We start from the raw sequence: 19859 nt of genomic DNA on the forward strand, positions 1-19859 counted from the left end.
GGAACTCTTGTAAACTATCAGTGGGAATGCAAATTGGTACAGCCACTGTGGAAAACATGTAGAGGTTCCTCAAGAAATTAAAAATACAACTACCATATGGTCCAGCAATATACAAAGGAAATGCAGTTACCATCAAAGAGATTGCTGCACCCTCACGGAACAGTAGCCAAAACATGGAAACAGTCCAACTGTCCATTGATTGATGAATGATAAAGAAAATGGTGTGTACACACATACACACAGCCTGTTAGAATGTTATTCACCCAGGAAAAAAAAAGGAAATTTGTGACAACAAGCATGAACCTTAAGTTACACAATCTTACATATCCATTATATCTCAATAAAGCTATAAAAACATCCACATGGATACAGATGATGTGTATAAAGATATCCGATGATAGACTGGACCCAAACAAGAAGGTTTTCCCCCAGGTTGTGGCTACTTTTACATGGGAAATATATTGCATTATTTTAAAGTTTTAAAGTTTCCATGTCTTTGATTTATTGTTAACATTGAACATTCTTCATGTTTGTTAGCGACTTCTACTTATTTATATATTTGTCAGTTGGTATTATCCGTTTATTATTAGGGCTTTTATTGTCTCTTTACACCTTTAATGTTATAAAACTTATGAACTTTGTATATATTTTTTAAAAAAATTTATTTTGACATAGGTATAAGGTATTTTTAACATAAAAGTTTAATATATACTGCTATTTTGCAGTTTCCCTTAAAAGTACTATCTTTTAATCTTGTTTGATACATATACATATATTCAAATTTTTTCTGTAATTGTACCTAGGACTATTTTCCTTGTGATAATTTCCTATTATGACAGTCCTTTTCCTTTAAATGATCAGTTAGTCATCTTATTTTCTTGTAATTTTTTTTGAAGTTTAATTTTTCCTTTTCCTTTTATTTCCTGTTCCACCTTATCTTTTTCTTCCCCTTCCCTTTCTTTTTCCTTCCTTTCCTCTTTTTCCCTTTAGCTTTGTGTTCACCCTTTTATACCATTTGAAATTTATTTTGCGCTTTGGAAAGAAATGAACATCTCTGACTTGTTTTTTTTCCACAAATAGATAGCCAATTGTCCCAACTCATTAATTGACTAATTCTTCCCTTCCTTCCACAATCTATGATGAGATTTTTTCATCAAAAAGCCAACACTTTTTTTTTTTTTTGGATCAAGGTTATTCTAGGTATTTTATGAATGTTGTTCTCTTCCTCCTCTTTGCTACTTTTGTGAACAGGATTATTTTTCCATTTCTAAATGTCTATCTTTAAAATTAACCCTTTAAGGAGTAAATTTTAAACTTTAAGTTGAACTCTATTTAGAAAATAATTTGTCTTATTTTCACTGACCCATACTCTTTATAACAGAAGCAAAAACCAGAGAACTCATGTTGTTGGATGTTAGAAGTAGACAGCGTGACTGACCAGGCCGAAGGGCTAGTTCTGCGAATGCGTTCGTTGTCTTTGTTCATCTTACTCCTCCACGTCTCAGTTCAGAGCCGCAGCTTAAATCTGGGAGCCCCAAATCTCCAGATCACTGTCATGCCTCACTCTCACTATCCAAGAACTTCTCTTGTGCAACTTTAGGATGTACAAGTGTAATGATTTGATATATGTATTACATTCTGAAGTGATTATCATAATAGTTAGTTAACATCCATCACCTCAGATAGTTAAAATTTTTTGTGTGTCTAGTGAGAACTTTTAAAATCTACTCTTAGCAGCTTTCAAATATACAGTATTTTCAGATACTTTCAACTTTCAAATAGCAGTATAATATTGTTAACTTAGTCTCCATGCAGTGCATTATATCCCCAGGACTTATTCATCTTGAAACCCAGAAGTTTGTAAGTGAAGTCAGCCAGAGAAAGACAAATACTGTATGAAATTGCTTATATGTGGACTCTTTTTTTGAAAAATAATATAAATGAACTTACTTACAAAACAAACAGTCTATTTACAAAACAAACAGGCTTAGAGAACGTTCTTATGGTTACCAATGAATAGAACTTGATTTAAAAAAAAATTTAGGGGTACCTCTACACTCTAAGCTTGTTTTCTTCTCCATCGTGGTGCTAAATTATCAGTATTTGAAGTTGTTTGGCATTTCAGATGAGGTGGTTTATTTTTTTAAGTTAACTGTGACTTGTAGATTCAGGTAAGCATCTGTCTTTTGCAGGCAAGATCTAATGCATTACCAGACAGAGCTACAGCAATAGAAAAATTGAATTATGTAACTATATTTAAGAATGGTTGACTTCTTTCTGAATACTTTTGAGAAAAATGGGTTACTACATTACCTAAACATTAAAATCTGTAAACAGGCCAGGTTTTAGATAAAATTACCACCACTTTGGCAAATTTAATTTAGTTTAATTATTTAATTTAGCTTCTTTGATTACATTTGCTTAAAAAAAAAACACTTTCCCTTCTCATTTCAAGTTAAAAGAAAAAAACTGTGTACAGAGGGAGTTTGGATTAACATTCTTAAGTAGTCTGCTGTTAACAGTATTACTATTGCCAAATAAGCTTTGGGGAGTGCAACCTTTGAACTGTATTTTGGTCGCCAGGAAAAAGTGCCTTTTTAGAAACAGTTTTAAAAATAAGAATGATGTTGACTTTAGCACCACTGCGCCATTACCACCAGGCTTATGACACACAGAAAGCAAGGACAATTGTCTATAAATTCGATCTTCTGGACTAGTAAACAGAGCCAATTCTCTCTCCACAGATGGAGAGCGTCACATTAACTAATTAAAAGCAAAAGCTCTTGACACCAAGCAAAGTAAATAGATTTTAAGTAGCGTGAATGTCTGTTGCCTCATGAGAGTGACTTCATCTCGTGAGAGGAACGAATAGTTCTCTGAAACACTTTCTCCTGTCATAGTCACATTCCCAGATCATCACTAACATCTAGTAAGACTTCTACCAAAAGCTTTTTTTTTTTTTGCTTCAAGTCTTTCTGTTTAGAAAACTGATAAGTACTTTTTGATGCCTTTCTCTCACCACTAAAAGCACTCTAAACTTTCAAATCAAGTAGGTTTTAAGACTAGAAGACATAGAGAATATCCACTAGAGAATAAATTTACAAATTAACTTACCAGGACAGTTACTCAAGACAGGAGGAATGAGCAGGAGGATTGGGTTAAGAAGGGAAGAAAATTGATCATTTTTGTATATTTAATATGAGCCACATGTATTTAAAAGATTTTCTCATTTATTATGGAGGTATCGAACACTTACATGACATTTCTTTTTGCTAGGCACTGTTCTAAGTCCTTTACAAATATTAACTTTTGTAATTCTTGTAAGTCCTACATTAACATGATAAGCATGTACTATATAAGTTGGCCATCATAATCTTTATTTTAGTCAACAGTAAATTGAAGCACAGAAAGTTTAAGTAATTTGCCTGAAGTGATGTACCTAGTAAGTGTCTGGGCCAGAATTCAGACCTAGCAATGTGTGCCGTCATCACTGGGCTTTGCCATCATTGGAGCTTCACATCAATTCTGCAAGGCGGGCCTAGTGTCTATCCATTTTAGAGCCGTGGATCCTGTGTCTGGTGAAATAACTCAGGATCAGCCTTGAACTTATTTTCTTTCCCCACCAGGTTAGCATTTCTTATGTACTTCCTGTTCTTATTAATGATATCAAGATTTACACAGCTATCCAAGTCTGAAATTGAATTACAGATTTCATTATTTTTAGCTGAGTATCTGAGCCCTTCTTTTAATCTCTTCTGGAGAAGGCAGTGGCACCCCACTCTTGCCTGGAAAATCCCATGGATGGAGGAGCCTGGTGGGCTGCAGTCCATGGGGTTGCTAAGAGTCGGACACGACTGAGCGACTTCACTTTCACTTTTCACTTTCATGCATTGGAGAAGGAAATGGCAACCCACCCCAGTGTTCTTGCCTGAAGAATCCCAGCGACGGGGGAGCCTGGTGGGCTTCCGTCTATGGGGTTGCATACGACTTGTGTCAGAGTTGGACACGACTGAAGTGACTTAGCAGCAGCAGCAGCTACTGTGTTAAATTGGGCCCTTATTATTCTGCCCTAAACCGAGGATTGTAATCTCAGATGCTTACTGGAAGCAGGCAGGTAGGTAATACAAGGAGTGAAGGAGGCTGGGCCTGAGGAAGGAAGTTGGTGAACTCTGGCAGGAAGTGGCGTTTTCAGGGACCCACTGCTTCTGTCCTTGCCATCCATTTGCAGGCAGGACTGCGGGCTCGAACTTGACAGATTGGATTTTTCGAGAGAAGCCAGAAATCTCGATTTTTATGTGAAATCTTCTGATTCTGAACCATAGTACAAGTCACACAGAATAAGGTTGCAGGCCCTCAGTTTTATTACCCCTGACCGTTTCTTATTGAGTACTCCAGGCTGATTTACACTCCTCCAATCTAGTCTACTCAGCCTCCTTGCAGCCTCCCTATGCTACCATAATCTATCTGAAGTCCCAATCAGATAGAATTGTAGGGGAGGTTAGCAGGATCAAAAGCATTAAAACATTTTTGGAAGAGTTCTTGGTACTTGGGTAAGTGCTCAATAAATGTTCTTTATTGCTCTTCACTTAGTTAAAGGCCTTAGACAACTCCCATTTATACTCAGGATAATTTTTTAACATGGCCAGAAAAGTATTTTATGATTCCTGACTGACTTTGCACCTTCATCTTTGGCTATTTCACCAAATGTACTCAAGCCATTCTCTACACTTGAGTGTGTCAGTTGATACCAAGCCCTTTCAGCCTCTTCCCCTTCTGCCCTGGCCATCTGATCATCACCAACAAGAGTCAATTGAGGCATCTCCTCCTCTCTTAAACCTCAGTCTATACTTTTCCTTGAGTTTCCCTTGCGTCCCCCTAGGACTGTGAACTCCTTAAGAGCAGGGACTGTGTTTTATCTTCATATTCTCAGTGCCTTGGCAGTGCTGGCGTGTTGTGTGTATCTGCAGTAAATGTTGATTGGAAATAATATGACTCTAACAGTTAGTATTGGCACTTGAACTCTCACCTGACAGTTATTTCTTGTTCTTCAGATGGTACCTCAGAGAGGAAAGAAGCTGTGGCCGCTCTGTTATCATTAGGGACCCAGAGGGCAGTGTCCAGCCTGAGGACCTGTTGGGATTCTAGGTTGCAGCTAATGATGAATCTAGGAAAATGTTTATTCTCCAAGGCATTAATGATGCCCTGTCCTCTGAAATGTAGTTTGTGAAAGTTAAGATGAGGTCATTGGTTAAGTCGTGCTGGTCAGGTAAAGCAGCTTTGTTTTTCTATTTTAGAAGTGTGATGGTAAATGCTTGGAGACACTACATCTATTTATAGATGGCCCCAGTGCCAGATCTGTTATCTCCTTTCCCCAGGCTTGATAAACGAAAGAATGCTGGACTGTGATTGGTAGCGTCTCCATTAATGAATAGGAGAGTCTGGAGAAAACACGTGAACAGGAAATTCAAGGGCACCTACTGTTGTTTTTATCAGTGCAGGAATTCTAGACTTGCAAATTATATCCTGTTCTTTTTCTGGCTGAAGAAAGGGCTTTAGTAAATAAAAGACAAAGAACAGTGTGAAATCCATTAGAGGAATACATTTGCAGTATAACAAGTGCTGGTTATCCAGATCATTCTTTGTAATAATTTGGTCCCTTCTGTTCTTAGTTTTGCTTAATTTTAATATTATAAAGCCTATCTGTTTCTGGCTAGAGAGTAATAATTTTTGTTTTATTTTGTTTTTTAAGCCAATCTCTAAAGGAGATTCTTTAATCCAGACTAAGGAAGGGAGTTTGGGGTTTTCCGTAGTTGAATCTCTCAAGTAGGATTTGTCTCTCTGAAGGTTAATATAACACCAAATGATTCTGTAGTTTTTAATCCAAAGGAAATTGTTAGATATGAGACATATAATTTAAAATCCATTAATTTTGAGTTCGGTTACTCACCATCATTTATAGAATGCAGACTGTGTGCTCAGCACTTTGCCAGGTGCTGTAATTTTGTTACAGAGATGAACAGGCATAGGTTTTGCTCTGATTAGGTTTTTAAACAAGGCATACACTTGCATGTATGTATAATTTGAGTGGAAAAACTATGGTGATCACGGTTAAATTATATAGTGTTTGGAAGTCGCTTTCATCACTCTATATCCCTTCTGGAATTTGGAGTTAGAAGTTCATTTCATCTTTCTATGGAAGAATCCTTCTCTTCTTTTCATGTTTACCCCTCTTTCATAAAGACTTCAGGTTCATAAATCTTTATCTAAAACTGGCTCACATTTTTCCTGCAATGCTAATGCAAACACTTTCTGTGGTTTGGAGTTGTTTTTAGTACCCCAACTTCTTTATGTTTCACAGAAATTTCCCCCCCAAATTTTGCTCAGTAATATTTCTGCCCACTTCTAGCCCCCTAGTTTTGCATCATCTGGGAAAGCCCTGACAGCAATAGGGCTTAATATTGGCTGTCTCCTCCTGCCACTTTGAATGGGCAGAGGTGTCCTGGGCAAGATAGTGGTCAATATTTTTTTTTTTTTTTTTTAAAGATTCCACTTTCTCCTTATGCCATTAAACAGTTGAATATAAACAATTCTCTGTTTTGATGCCATGCTCACCAGCCTTCTTTGGTCTTTACATCTAACTTGCCTACAAAAATAGAGTGCATTTGCCAAAACATGCAAGTTTTCTGTTTCTTGTTTCTCAGTTTCTTATTGTGTAAATCCATAAATTGCCATCATGTCTTGTTTATCAGCCTCTTTTGAACTTTGTGAGGATAAAGTAGCTCCATAATCTGATCTCCCTGGAACACTGACAGCTGAAGGCCAGACCCTGCTCCTTGGCCGACAGAGCAGAGCAACCTGTTTCGCGAGGCCCTTTGGCAGCCTGTCAGCTGCCACACCTGAGTTCACTATGTATCCTTCTTTCTGACTTTCTAAAAGCATTTATGTTGTTTAGTCACTAAGTTGTGTCCACCTCTTTGTGACCCCATGGACTGTAGCTCCGCCAGTCCCCTCCGTCCATGGGATTTCCCAGGCAAGAACACTGGAGTGGGTTGCCATTTCCTCCTCCAGGGAATCTTCCCAACCCAGGGACCAAACCCGCATCTGCTGTATCTCCTGCATTGACAGGCAGATTCTTTACCTCCCAGCCACCTGGGAGCATTACTGATGTATTATTTCTTTGTGCTTTTTCAAGGGGCATTATAAAAGGTTTTATTTATTAGTTTTTTTTTCACCATTCACTTTTTGAAAGGAAACTATAAACCTTAGTTTATAGTTGAGTCTTGACCTTTTTTCCTCCTGCCGTTTGGCAAACTAATTTGAAAATTCTCCTGTCAGCTATAGATATTCTGGACAAATCAGAAAGCACTCTTAAAATTTCTAGATATTGCTCTTTGTTGGAGTTTCTAAGTCCCCGCCCCCCCACCGCCAAATGTTAAAAAAAGTAACAGGCACTTTTTAAAAGCAGTGTTTGAAGATAACTGTCTGTAAACTTAAAATTTTTATGCCTAAAGGGAGTTCCCTCGAATACTGCTGCAAATGTCTACCTACCCGCCTTTTTGAGGATTTAGGATACATATTATTCCATTAACAATGCAATGTAATGGGAAGTCATACAGTAAGAAACTTTGTATAATCTAGACTTCCTAAATTTATTTGACTTCTTCCACTTCCAGCCAACCTTCCAGCTCCCCTCTTCCTCACCAGACCCCCTAGTGCCAGTTAGCAAACATGACTGGGGGTGTTTGCTCTGTACTATGCCATCCCCTCTTGTCCTTTCTTGACCTTTCTGCATGATCCTGAAACATAGAACATGAACCCAGTTTTCTGAGATCTCCAGAGATAATGTGGCAGCCTTGCCTTGGGCAGCATTCCAAGTTTCGTCATCATGTTCAGTCGTGTCCGACTCTTTTCGACCCTGTGGACTACAGCCTGCCAGACTACTCTGTCCATAGAATTTTCCAGGCAAAATACTGGAATGGGTTGCCATTTCCTCCTCCAGAGGATCTCTCCTACCCAGGGATCAAATCTACTTCTCCTCCATGGAAGTTGGATTCTTTATCACTGAGCCACCTGGGAAACCATTCGAAGCCTAGTGCTCAAAAATCACTTGGCCGGGATAATTCTTGAGCTCATTTTATTCTTGTTTCAAAAATAACGCTCACTATTATTAAAGCACATTAAAAAATTAAGCTAAATGTCTAAATAGTGTCTTACATTTGTATAATTTCTACGTTGTATTATCTCAGATGGCCTTAGACTGGGCCTGTGAGCTAGCCGAGCAAGTACTGTAATTCCTGGGTCTGAGGGGAAACTGACCTGAGTTCAGAGCGTTGTGGTGATTTGAATAGGACCCTGGTGGCTCAGATGGTAAAGTGTCTGTCTGCAGTGCAGGAGACCTGGGTTCAATCCCTGAGTTAGGAAGATCCCCTAGAGAAGGAAATGGCAACCCACTCCCGTACACTTGCCTGGAAAATCCCATGGACAGAGGAGCCTGATAGGCTACAGTCCATGGGGTCACAAAGAGTCAGACACAACTGAGCAACTGCACTTTCACTTTTTCACTTTCATGTGATCATTTAGCAGCAGAACCTGGATTAGATCTCTAAATATCTGACTCCAAGGTTCAATAAGTTTCTTTTTCCACAGTTGCCACCCTTTATAGGCAAGTTTTGCTGATTTTTTCAACTCTCCTTTCACCCTATCCCCCATTTGTGGACTCATTTCATTCAGTAATACTTACTCTGAGTCCAATACAGTGCTATCAAGGTGAACGCTCAAGAACAATTCAGGGAAAGTTCTTGCCCAGAAGTGCTCCAAGTTTAGTTGGATAGGCAGATGACGTGATCAGCACTTGTACCTGGGGTATTTGTTACACATGGCAGAGAGCACACTTGAAATAATGCCATTTGGTCTCTTCTGGTAAATTGATGTCTCTCCTGGCAGGGAACCTTAGAGAAGTCACCACAGTAAGGCTTCTGTCACACTGCGCCGTGAAGGATCTGCAGTAGCCGTGTAGATAGATCGTAGGACAGAACTGGTTCAGGAATAGGTCATGCCAGGGCTTGGAGGCGTGAAAAGGCCAAGTGAGTGGTGAGGAAGGGCAGCAGATGAGGCCAGAAAGGCAGATAGGAAACAGCATTTGGGTGGGGTGGGCCTCCGAAGCTCACCATCTGACCTTCCCAACTTTCAGTTCCTTTCTTTACTGGGCTGGTTTTTTTTTTTTTTTTATTGGTTGGAGGCTAATTACTTCACAACATTTCAGTGGGTTTTGTCATACATTGATATGAATCAGTCATAGATTTACATGTATTCCCCATCCCGATCCCCCTCTCCCACCTCCCTCTCCACCCGATTCCTCTGGGTCTTCCCAGTGCACCAGGCCCAAGCACTTGTCTCATGCATCCCACCTGGGCTGGTGATCTGTTTCACCATAGATAGTGTACATGCTGTTCTTTTGAAACATCCCACCCTCACCTTCTCCCACAGAGTTCAAAAGTCTGTTCTGTACTTCTGTGTCTCTTTTTCTGTTTTGCATATAGGGTTATCGTTACCATCTTTCTAAATTCCATATATATGTGTTAGTATGCTGTAATGTTCTTTATCTTTCTGGCTTACTTCACTCTGTATAATGGGCTCCAGTTTCATCCATCTCATTAGGACTGATTCAAATGAATTCTTTTTGACAGCTGAGTAATATTCCATGGTGTATATGTACCACAGCTTTCTTATCCATTCGTCTGCTGATGGGCATCTAGGTTGCTTCCATGTCCTGGCTATTATAAACAGTGCTGCGATGAACATTGGGGTGCATGTGTCTCTTTCAGATCTGGTTTCCTCAGTGTGTATGCCCAGAAGTGGGATTGCTGGGTCATATGGCAGTTCTATTTCCAGTTTTTTAAGAAATCTCCACACTGTTTTCCATAGCGGCTGTACTAGTTTGCATTCCCACCAACAGTGTAAGAGGGTTCCCTTTTCTCCACACCCTCTCCAGCATTTATTGCTTGTATACTTTTGGAAAGCAGCCATCCTGACTGGCGTGTAATGGTACCTCATTGTGGTTTTGATTTGCATTTCTCTAATAATGAGTGATGTTGAACATCTTTTCATGTGTTTGTTAGCCATCTGTATGTCTTCTTTGGAGAAATGTCTGTTTAGTCCTTTGGCCCATTTTTTGATTGGGTCATTTATTTTTCTGGAATTGAGCTTCAGGAGTTGCTTGTATATTTTTGAGATTAATCCTTTGTCTGTTTCTTCATTTGCTATTATTTTCTCCCAATCTGAGGGCTGTCTTTTCACCTTACTTATAGTTTCCTTTGTAGTGCAAAAGCTTTTAAGTTTCATTAGATCCCATTTGTTTAGTTTTGCTTTTATTTCCAATATTCTGGGAGGTGGGTCATAGAGGATCTTGCTGTGATTTATGTCGGAGAGTGTTTTGCCTATGTTCTCCTCTAGGAGTTTTATAGTTTACTGGGCTGTTGTGGGGAAGAAATGCAATCATGCTTGGGAGTGCCATGGTCTTAAAGCCTCAGGCAAAAAGGAGGAAACTAATGAATAAAGTCTCAGAAAGTTTCTGATAGATACCAGCAGTCTGTGTTTGAGTTGTCCTTATTTGTCTTGCTGAGCTAATTTGACTTGCCATGAACAATTTTAAACAAGTAATGTGATCAGCTTCTTGTTATAAAAAGATTTAGAGTAGCCAGCAGAGAAACAAGTTTATGATGTTAAAATAATAAGTGCCATTTTAGACATAATGAGGTTCAAGCAGTAGATTGAGGTATAAACTCACTAAGACAACAGTGAAACTGGGAGTTTGCCATAATTAAATTATTTACTTTCAACCTGTGTATGACTTGTTTCACATGAAGAACGAGATCCCTGGAGTGTAGTTCAGTTCAGGTCTATATCCAGGGCTCTGTGTCTTGATGTAGTTAGTTAAGGAGAGGTTGGTGTTGGGGGTAGGTGGCAGATTTGGGAGAATACTTTTAGCTAATAATGCAATGTTGGATAGTTACACTGGCAATCTGGGTCTTGTCTAGTATGGACTGTTCTGATCTCCCATCTAGATAAGCAAAAGCCTCTTTAATGTATGGAGCCATTCTAGGTTTTTTGTTTTGAGCGGGGGAGCAGTGGGGTCTAGATGTGGACTATGGTGGGCAAGTCTCTAGGGTCGGTGCCCACCTGTAGCAGCCACCAGAGTTCAGTCTTAACATTCCTTATCTCATATAATTATCTACCTTATCTTTCCTTCTTGGTTTTTGTTGTTGTTATTTGTTTGGTTTTTGGCCATGCCACATGGCATGTGGGATCTTAGTTCCCCATCCAGGGACCAAACCTGTGCCCCTTGCAGTGGAAGCATGGAGTCTTAACCACTGGAACTCCAGGGAAGTCCTTACATTATCTTCTTTAAACCAGTACTTTGCTTGGCTGGCTCAATGGTTTTTAAAAGGTGGTACCTGAATGACTTTAAGTAAACAAACATTGTCCAGGAAAGATCACAGAACTTCCCTGTTGTCTCCTGACTTGATTCATATGTTTCTGTTTCCTGCCTGGTTCCTACAGGCATTTGAGTTTCATCCGAAAATGAAATGGACCTACCAGTCTGGAGTAGGGCACTAGACTTTGACCTAGCACTGTTTGGAATGGCTTAGGATTCAGGAGGAAATAGGGCATCCGTGGACTCCACTTAGAGGGGCTTGTTTCTGGGGCATCCTTGGTTAAGCCTGCACTTCCACAAGTCAGGGAATTTAGATCCCACATGCTATGCAACGTGGCCAAAGGGGTTTGCTTCTAAAAGTAGTTTTTCCGTAAAACATAATACCCATAAGAATTGCTCTGACAGATGTTCATGTGCATATTTGATGTAACACTATTTGATTCATAGAATTTATATGGCAGAAACTACTTCTTGCTATTTAACTAAACTTCGTTAACTCTTTTGGAGATGTGTGTTTATTGGGTCATAAGTATTAGCAAAATCTTGTGGATTTTATTTAGTACTCAGTAGGACAGCCACAAAATTGATTGAACCTTTCTTGTTTTGAATGACTGGTGAATATGTATGTGAATGTGTTAATGTTGTGTGTGAACTGCTGCAGGTGCTTCTTTAGTGTGATTTACACCTGCCAGCACAGAATTCATTTCTGTTGCTTTGGGAATGGTATATCTTTCTCTTTCTTTGCTATATTTACTGAATACTGTATTTCTTTATTATATTATGTTACTTATAATGTGAAAGAAGTTATAACCCTATAACTGTTAGGGTACAATGTTGTTGCCTAGTAGAAATCAGACCATTTCTAGAGTTTGTTAAAAGAGATAGAAAGTTTCCTTTCCCTGTGAAATAATTTGTGTCTCTGTGTCATTCTAGTTTCTGTTGCTATGGCAATGACGGCAGGGTCTACAACCACCTTTCCGATGAGCAACCATACCCGCGAAAGAGTGACTGTAGCCAAGCTCACGTTGGAGAATTTTTACAGCAACCTAATTTTACAGCATGAAGAGAGAGAGACCAGGTATAGTAAAGGCTGATCAAATTTTTCTGTGTAGTTAAATAAGCTATCATATTATAAGTGGGATGTAAACATGTTGTCTGTTAATAATATAAATATTGTGGATCCTTGAATGCTTATTTTAAGTTTCCCATAATGACAGTGTACTTGGTTACTTGTTTTACCTTCACAGAATAGTGTCTTGTCCTGGCACCAATATACTTATATCTCATGTTAATTGATGTGTTAAACAAAATGTTTCTTTCCATGAGATTATGATATATCTTTATACTTTGTTTTAAAAAAACTTTCTTTAAAGAGCTAACTAATAAATGACCGCTTTTAATCCAGAAACATTTGTAGTGTTGTGTGTATATCAGTGGGAATGAGAGAATTTTTTTAAAAAATGACGTTATTTTGCCTTCAGAAAACTTACAGTAGGGAAGATAATGTACATGAATATTATATGAAAGGGTGCAAAGTATGCCCTTTGAGAAGGGTGAAGAAAGGAGAGGTTGTTTTTGACAAAGGCAGCTGGGAAGGCTTCGTCAAGGCTGGTGGCATTTGAACAGAGCCCCTAAGGAAGAGTACTATTAAATATGCATGAAGGGGAGAAGGGAGAGGTTAACAAGCAGGAGGGAGATACCGGAGACAGAGGAAAGCACCTTCCCAGGTCAGGCTTTGTCCAATTTAACTCCAACTAGATTTTTACCATTTCCTGGGAGCCTTGGACGCTTCAGATCAAAGCTATTCTCATGGTAGTAAAGAGCCTTGAAAAATTTTGAACAGAAGATCTAAATGATCACAGGTGCGTCTCTGGAAGACCACTTTTGTTGTGTTGTACAGAATGGATTGTGGGAGGAGAAATTAGAAACAGGAAAGGATGTAGTCCCGGCCAGTGGAAAGGAGGCTAGCTTTAGGATTATGACAGCAATAGCAGGGAAGAACTCAGTGAGAAAGATGGGAAGAACATGGCAGCTACCCAGATAGGGAAGGTGAGAGAAAGAAGTCAGTGCTGGCTCTGAAATTTCACACCTGGGCCAACAGAGAGTGGTATAACTTAGTGAAATAGAACTTGAGGGGAAGAATCTGGTTTGGGATGTAATTTTGGGTGGGTCTAACTACAGATTAGACATGGCTGGGGAAAAACATGGCAGCTACCCAGATAAGGAAGGTGAGAGAAAGAAGTCAATGCTGGCTTAAAATTCATGAGAATTTTAAAGGTTCATTACTATCATTCAGTGCTGAAACCTTAAAGTAACTCAGTTTTGCCTTCTGTTCCCAAACAAAAGAAAATAGGGATAAAATTTAAAAAAAAAAAAAAAGCACGGTAAGTGCCATGGAAGTCAAATTAAATAGCTCGTGTTTTCTAAAAGCTTGTACTTTAAGGAACATGTGATGGATTTTTTAGGCTTAATTAATTGGATAAATGCATAAGCCAAATAAAGTACCAATCAGTACAAAGCTTAAGATCAGTTCAGGAGGAAACTATGTTTTAAGAAGTGACAAGAGAAGCCTGTGGGTCTTCTCATTTAGGTATGGAAACAGAGGAAAGTTTTTGCATCTCTCCCCAGAAGGAAAGATAAGTTACTGAAGTGTTGGCTTTAGAAGGCGAGCTTAGGGATTTGACAGAAGAATAAAGTTGTTTGTGTATTGATAGTCCCTCCTGTGTTAATGGTCCTCTGACTCTCTGGATTCTCCCTGCAGAGAAGAAAACTCAGATCATTCACCAAGCAGCTCTGGTGTCTAGAGGGGCATGATGGCAGACACAGAGTCCAGTATCAGGAACTTAGTCCATTCAAAGGGTTGGCCTCGGGCAATAATGTGTAAACAAAAGATAAAAATCAGTGTGATTAGCACCAAGGTAGGTGCTTATTACTAGAATTGAGGAAGTAAATGGAGAATATTCTTTGACATGCTGACTTATGAACAGGCTTTAGATATTTTTGTTATGAATTTTCCTTAAGAAATGAAAAGAATCTTAACAGTGGTTTAGGAAAGAGCTTCCCTTTGGGCATATTGTCATAAATATCATGGTTTCAATCCTCAACCCTTATGGATAAATCTTTGAAAGTTAGTCTTTTTATAGTATGCTGCACTAATTAGGAAAAGCTCTCCCAGATTTATCATTAGAAAAAAAAAAGCAATACAATAGAAATGAAATACTAATAGTCACTTGGAAATGAGTTGCAAAGTGGATACTGCAGCTGTCTGTCTGGTTACCAGTTATTTCGTCCATACTGACCAACACCACACAGCCCCTCACCCCCCACCCCCACTCCCTCCGTAGCTTAAGTAACTTCAAGGGTACATTTTAAAATATTGAAGAACTGAACTTGGCTATGCCTAGAAAAGCAAATATTCTAGTAGTTAATGGGTTTTTTTTTTAATGTACATATATCACTTTCCAATTTCCCAGGAATTATAGCAGAATCAAATATACTTAATTGCACTGAACATCTTTCTTTGATTATCTAGGAAAATCAAGTTTAGAGGTTAAGTGAAGGATGTAGACAAGCTTTAGCTAATAAGCGTTAAAACCAAAGTTCAAGCATGGGGAAGCCTAGGGATATCCACCTTAAAAAATTTTACGTTTAGTCACTATAGTTACCTTTTTATACATCTAGTATAAATGTTGATAAATGTTAATGATATTGGAGGTTTGAACATTAGATAGAGTTTTCCATGTTAAAACATGAGTCACCTTTGCTAACAATTCATTTAGGCAGCTTTAGAAGTAAATTATTCATTTGGCTAGTATGAGACAGCTAAATCTGGACTGGGCTTATATTTTGAAAAAGAGTATATATATATATATATAATCACTCTTTTTAGTGATTATTTTGATTCAACTTGAAAGATTTTTTTTTTAGCATAGCAAACTGAAGTGTAAACTTGAAAAATAAATGTACATTTGTTAAATGGAAATACTTAAGACCACATTTAAATTTAAATTAATTTTTCTTCTAAAAAGGCAGAAGAAATTAGAAGTGGCTATGGAAGAAGAAGGATTAGCAGATGAAGAGGTAATGTAAGCTGTAATTACTATGACTAATGCCTCTGTTATATACCTGAAAGTCACTAAATCTTAAATGCTCTCACTACCAAAAAAAATAGCATTTAGTTATGTGAGGTGATGGATGTGTTAACTAACTTTATTGTGGTCCACATTTCACAATATATATTCATGTATATCAAGTCATCACGTTGTAGGAAATTCCCTGGTGATTAGGACCCCATGCTTCCACTGCTGGGTTTGATCCCTCTTTGAGGAACTAAGATCCTGCGGATCACGTGGCATGGCCAAAGGCGGGAGGTGGGGGGGAGATCACCACATTGTATACCTTAAACTTACACAATATTATATGTCAATTATATCTCAATAAAAAGGGGAAAACTATAATAACTGTACAAAAGCTACCCTAGTGGCTTTTTCAAGTATTAGCGCTAGTGGTAAAGATTCCTCCTGCCAGTGCAGGAGACATAAGGGAACACGGGCTTGATCCCTGGGTCAGGAAGATCCCCTGGAGAAGGGAATGGCAACCCACTCCAGTATTCTTGCCTGGAGAATCCCATGGATAGAGGAACCTGATAGGTTACAGTCCATGGGGTCACAAAGAGTTGGACATGACTGAAGTGACTTAGAATGCACACATGATCTTATAATTTAGATAATGTGGGTTTACTATTTGAATGTGGTCTTCTTACTCTGTTGCTATGATGGAAATCTTTGGAAGGGGGAAGCTTTTTTTTTAATTCTAAGAACATATATTCAATGAATAGTATCTACAGTATTCTAGGTGTGAGGTATAAGAAAAGAGGGCTCCAAGAAGAATCAGTTAATTGCCAAATCTTCTTTAAAATTTTCCTAGATGTTTCTTAAAACCACCTGGTTCACTAGTCTGGTACCTGGAACCCAGTCATGTAAATATGTGTTTCTCCTGAAGATTCACTGCCCCCAGCTAGTCTCTCTTATGTTCTCAGCCATGTTCCCATCCCATTTTCCTATACACTGCAACCAGGGTTACCTGTCAAAAACCAGATCTGACCAAGTCACTCTTGTTTAATGCCCTTCACTGGCTCCCATGTTCTCTCGGGATAAGGCCAACTCTTCACCGTGAGTGGATATACAGGTCCCTTTATAATTTGGCCTTTGCTTCCCTTTCTCTCACCTTATTTCTTGTCACCCCACCGCCAGGCTGCCCAACGGGATTGAATTATTTTCATTTCCTTGCTCCTGCCTATAGACTTTCTTCTGTGCATCTCTGCTGCTTGGAACTCTTCCTTCTGCCTGCCTGAGTTCCACTATTCTTCAAGATGTTTTCTGTCTCTTTCTAGGCAACACGTCCACTGGGATAGTACGCTATTCTTGTCCCTGGGGCAGTCTTAAAACCATCTTCCCAGAGTAGAAACTCCAGATGTCTATTCAGCATTACGTGATCCAGGCTGGCAGAGGGCTGGGATAAATATTTGGTAAATAAATGAACAAATGGACAGTGGATCTCTCCCTAAAGAGTTCATAGATTAGAAGGAGAGATTACGTGTGTGTACGTATACAAATAGGTATACATGATAGAATGTGGCAAACTGAAAATATGGAGGGTTTTTTCCCTAGTTCAGGGAATCAGAAAAGGTTTCACAGAAGAATTAACAGTTGATTTGAATCTTAAAGAAATAGGTAGAATTTACATGATTATTAAGAGGTACAGTCAAAGTAATGAATATGTGCAGAATATTGCACTTTAAAAATGAACTATATGAAAGCAGGTGTCCAAAGGCCAAGCAAGTATCATAAACAAGAGAAGCTGGCCCCATTGGTTTCCTAGGGACATTTAGTCTTTTGAGCTAATATATTTTGCATATTTAATACACTTTTTTTTTCATTTCCATGAAGAAATAGATTTTTGTTTGTTTGTTTGTTTTTGCCTTGTTCTGAAGATTTTCTCCTCACAGTTTGTCTTTTGATAAAGAATACCACTTTTCACTTTGCTGAAAGAAAACGAGACCACCAGCCTAATAGTACCGGTTTCCCATGTCTGGCACTGGGTAGATGGAGGTGGCCTGGTTTCTGGGCTATCCTGTTCGCCCAGTGAAGCCAAGTTCTGCTTTTCAGGAGAAGCTGGAAATCTAGACTTGTATGAAATAGTTTGCCTTTTTAAAATATTGGCAAGTTATTAGGATGATTTAAAAACAACTTAGGGGCCAAATCAAATGCATGTAAGAGTTGAGTATAGCCTCTCGTCCACACCAGGAGGTGCTAAGTACATCTAGAACTGTTCTCTGTAATTCTCTTTAAATAACTCACAGAAAATGTGAGGTGATTTTACCCCTAAAAGTTCTCAGTGGCCTAAAATAACCATGTATAAATATAAAACATCTAAAATTTTCAGTAAGGATATTAGAATCCCAACAATGCTTCTTGTTGGGCCCCATGCTAAGCCCTACACTGTCACAAATAGACATGGTCTCTGAACAAATGTACAGTGTGCTGGAACTATCTTTATGTGGGGTGGATCTTTTCAAAGTAAAATTATTTTATAGAAATAAACTCATCCTTAATGCATTCTGTAATAGAAACTAACCTGTGAAGTAGTTTATGAAAGTTGGTTGTGAAAACTAAACCATATATATAATGTGGCCATGAGAAGCATTTATAAGAGATGAAGTTGTTACCTGATGTATTCCGTATCTTAAAACTTCTGTGTACACTGTCTTCTACAAAAACTGAGCACCCTGCAAAATGAGCATTTGAGGAATAGAGAAAAAAAAGAAAATGGTGTATTTCTAGTTTCATCTCATTTTAAATCCTACCTAACATGGAATATTACTTACTGTAAGGCAAAAACCAAACTGCACAAGTTGAAGCTGCAAGAGGGCCTTGAAACGTTAAGCCTGCCCGTAGATTTCTGTTGTCGTCTTAGAGAGGAAAGAATATGATTACCAAAAATATGATTGCAACATTATTTGCTTTCCAAGATGACTTGATTTACACAAGTTGTGAGCAGATATATCAGGCTTTTTTCATCAGTTTTTTAAGAAATGTGAACTTGTTTCAACTCTCTTTGGACTACAACGTGGACTTTGATATTATGGATAGGTTTTTTGTTTTTCCAGTACTATGACAGTGTCATAGGTGACTTCCCTTTTTCATAGAATTGTATATTTCATTCACTGTTATCTCCCTTTCACCATTTAATAGCTCTCTCCTGACCACATAAATATTGTTTACTTACCACACTATACAACCTGTCAAATAGTAATAAGCAATACTTTCTTTGACTGCCTCTCTTGTCTGTCAGTTTTGAGCATAATCTATGAAACTGTGTGATGAAATCTTTTCCATTCAGATTAGACAAGATTCTGAATCTGCATCCAACTGTACATTGTTAAACATAAAGCCAGAAATCCAGCCTGCTTTTCAGAATTCTTATATTTAATCATTTATGTAATTTTTAAAAGGGTCTTTGCTTCTTTGCAAAATGATGTTATAGTGCCACCGTGTGGCCTTTTAAAATTAGAGTCAGTTTATAACAAGCTACTTCTGAGCTATCCTTTTGTTTTAGTAATGATTCATTTTTCAACATTTTGACTCAAAGGGCATTTTTAAACAAAGAAGGTCTTCACTATTTCCACCACTGGTGTGACTTCATTTAGCTGTTTAAAGGTGTTTGGATTGAAGACATAATTTCTTGATTTTATTTTTGTAGACTTTGTTAGAAATATCAGAATTCCATTGTGTTGATGATGCATACTTGCATATTTCTAATTAATAATTCACTTTACCAATTTGGAAACAGTTGCACACAGGCGTAGGAAGGGACTATTTAGTGGTTATATCTTGAACTACATTTAGGAACAGTGCTTCTGAACCGTTTCAGTCATTTTGACTTTCTTTCTCAGACCTGAACCTCTGCATGCTTGATAGGGTTCAGTTGAAGATGAACTGGGGCTTGATTTTTTCACTGATTTTGTTTGTTACCCATTCTGTGTGACCTCTACTGTGGTGTTGTTCCGTTGTTAAGTTGTCCAACTCTGCAACCCCATGGACTACAGCACGCCAGGTCTTCTGTGTCCTTCACTATCTCCTGGAGTTTGCTCAGGTTCATATCCATCGAGTCAGTGATGCCATCCAACCATCCCATCCTCTGCTGCCCGCTTCTCCTCCTGCCTTCAGTCTTTCCCAGCATCAGGGTCTTTTCCAGTGAGTCAGCTCTTCACATCAGGTGGCCAAAGTATTGGAGCTTCAGCTTCAGCATCTGTCCTTCCAGTGAACATTCAGGGTTGATTTTCTTTAGGATTGACTAATTTGATCTCCTTGCTGTCCAAGGGACTCTCAAGAGTCTTACGTGATCTCTACTGCTGCTGCTGCTG

At 38.6% G+C, this 19859-nt stretch overlaps 1 protein-coding gene across 2 annotated transcripts in view; it reads left to right on the top strand.

Annotated features, from left to right (window-relative positions):
• Window positions 1–19859, top strand: part of STK38L (serine/threonine kinase 38 like) — an 80909-nt gene that overhangs the window by 42526 nt on the left and 18524 nt on the right. For both annotated transcript variants that reach the window (XM_043881191.1, XM_043881190.1), the window contains 2 exons: window positions 12368–12512; window positions 15463–15514. In XM_043881191.1, the coding sequence (XP_043737126.1) occupies window positions 12379–12512; window positions 15463–15514 (186 nt within the window). In that variant the 5' untranslated portion in view covers window positions 12368–12378. The remainder of the gene's footprint in view (window positions 1–12367; window positions 12513–15462; window positions 15515–19859) is intronic.

Source organism: Cervus elaphus, chromosome 22, assembly GCF_910594005.1.
Source record: "Cervus elaphus chromosome 22, mCerEla1.1, whole genome shotgun sequence".
Lineage (NCBI taxonomy): Eukaryota > Metazoa > Chordata > Mammalia > Artiodactyla > Cervidae > Cervus > Cervus elaphus.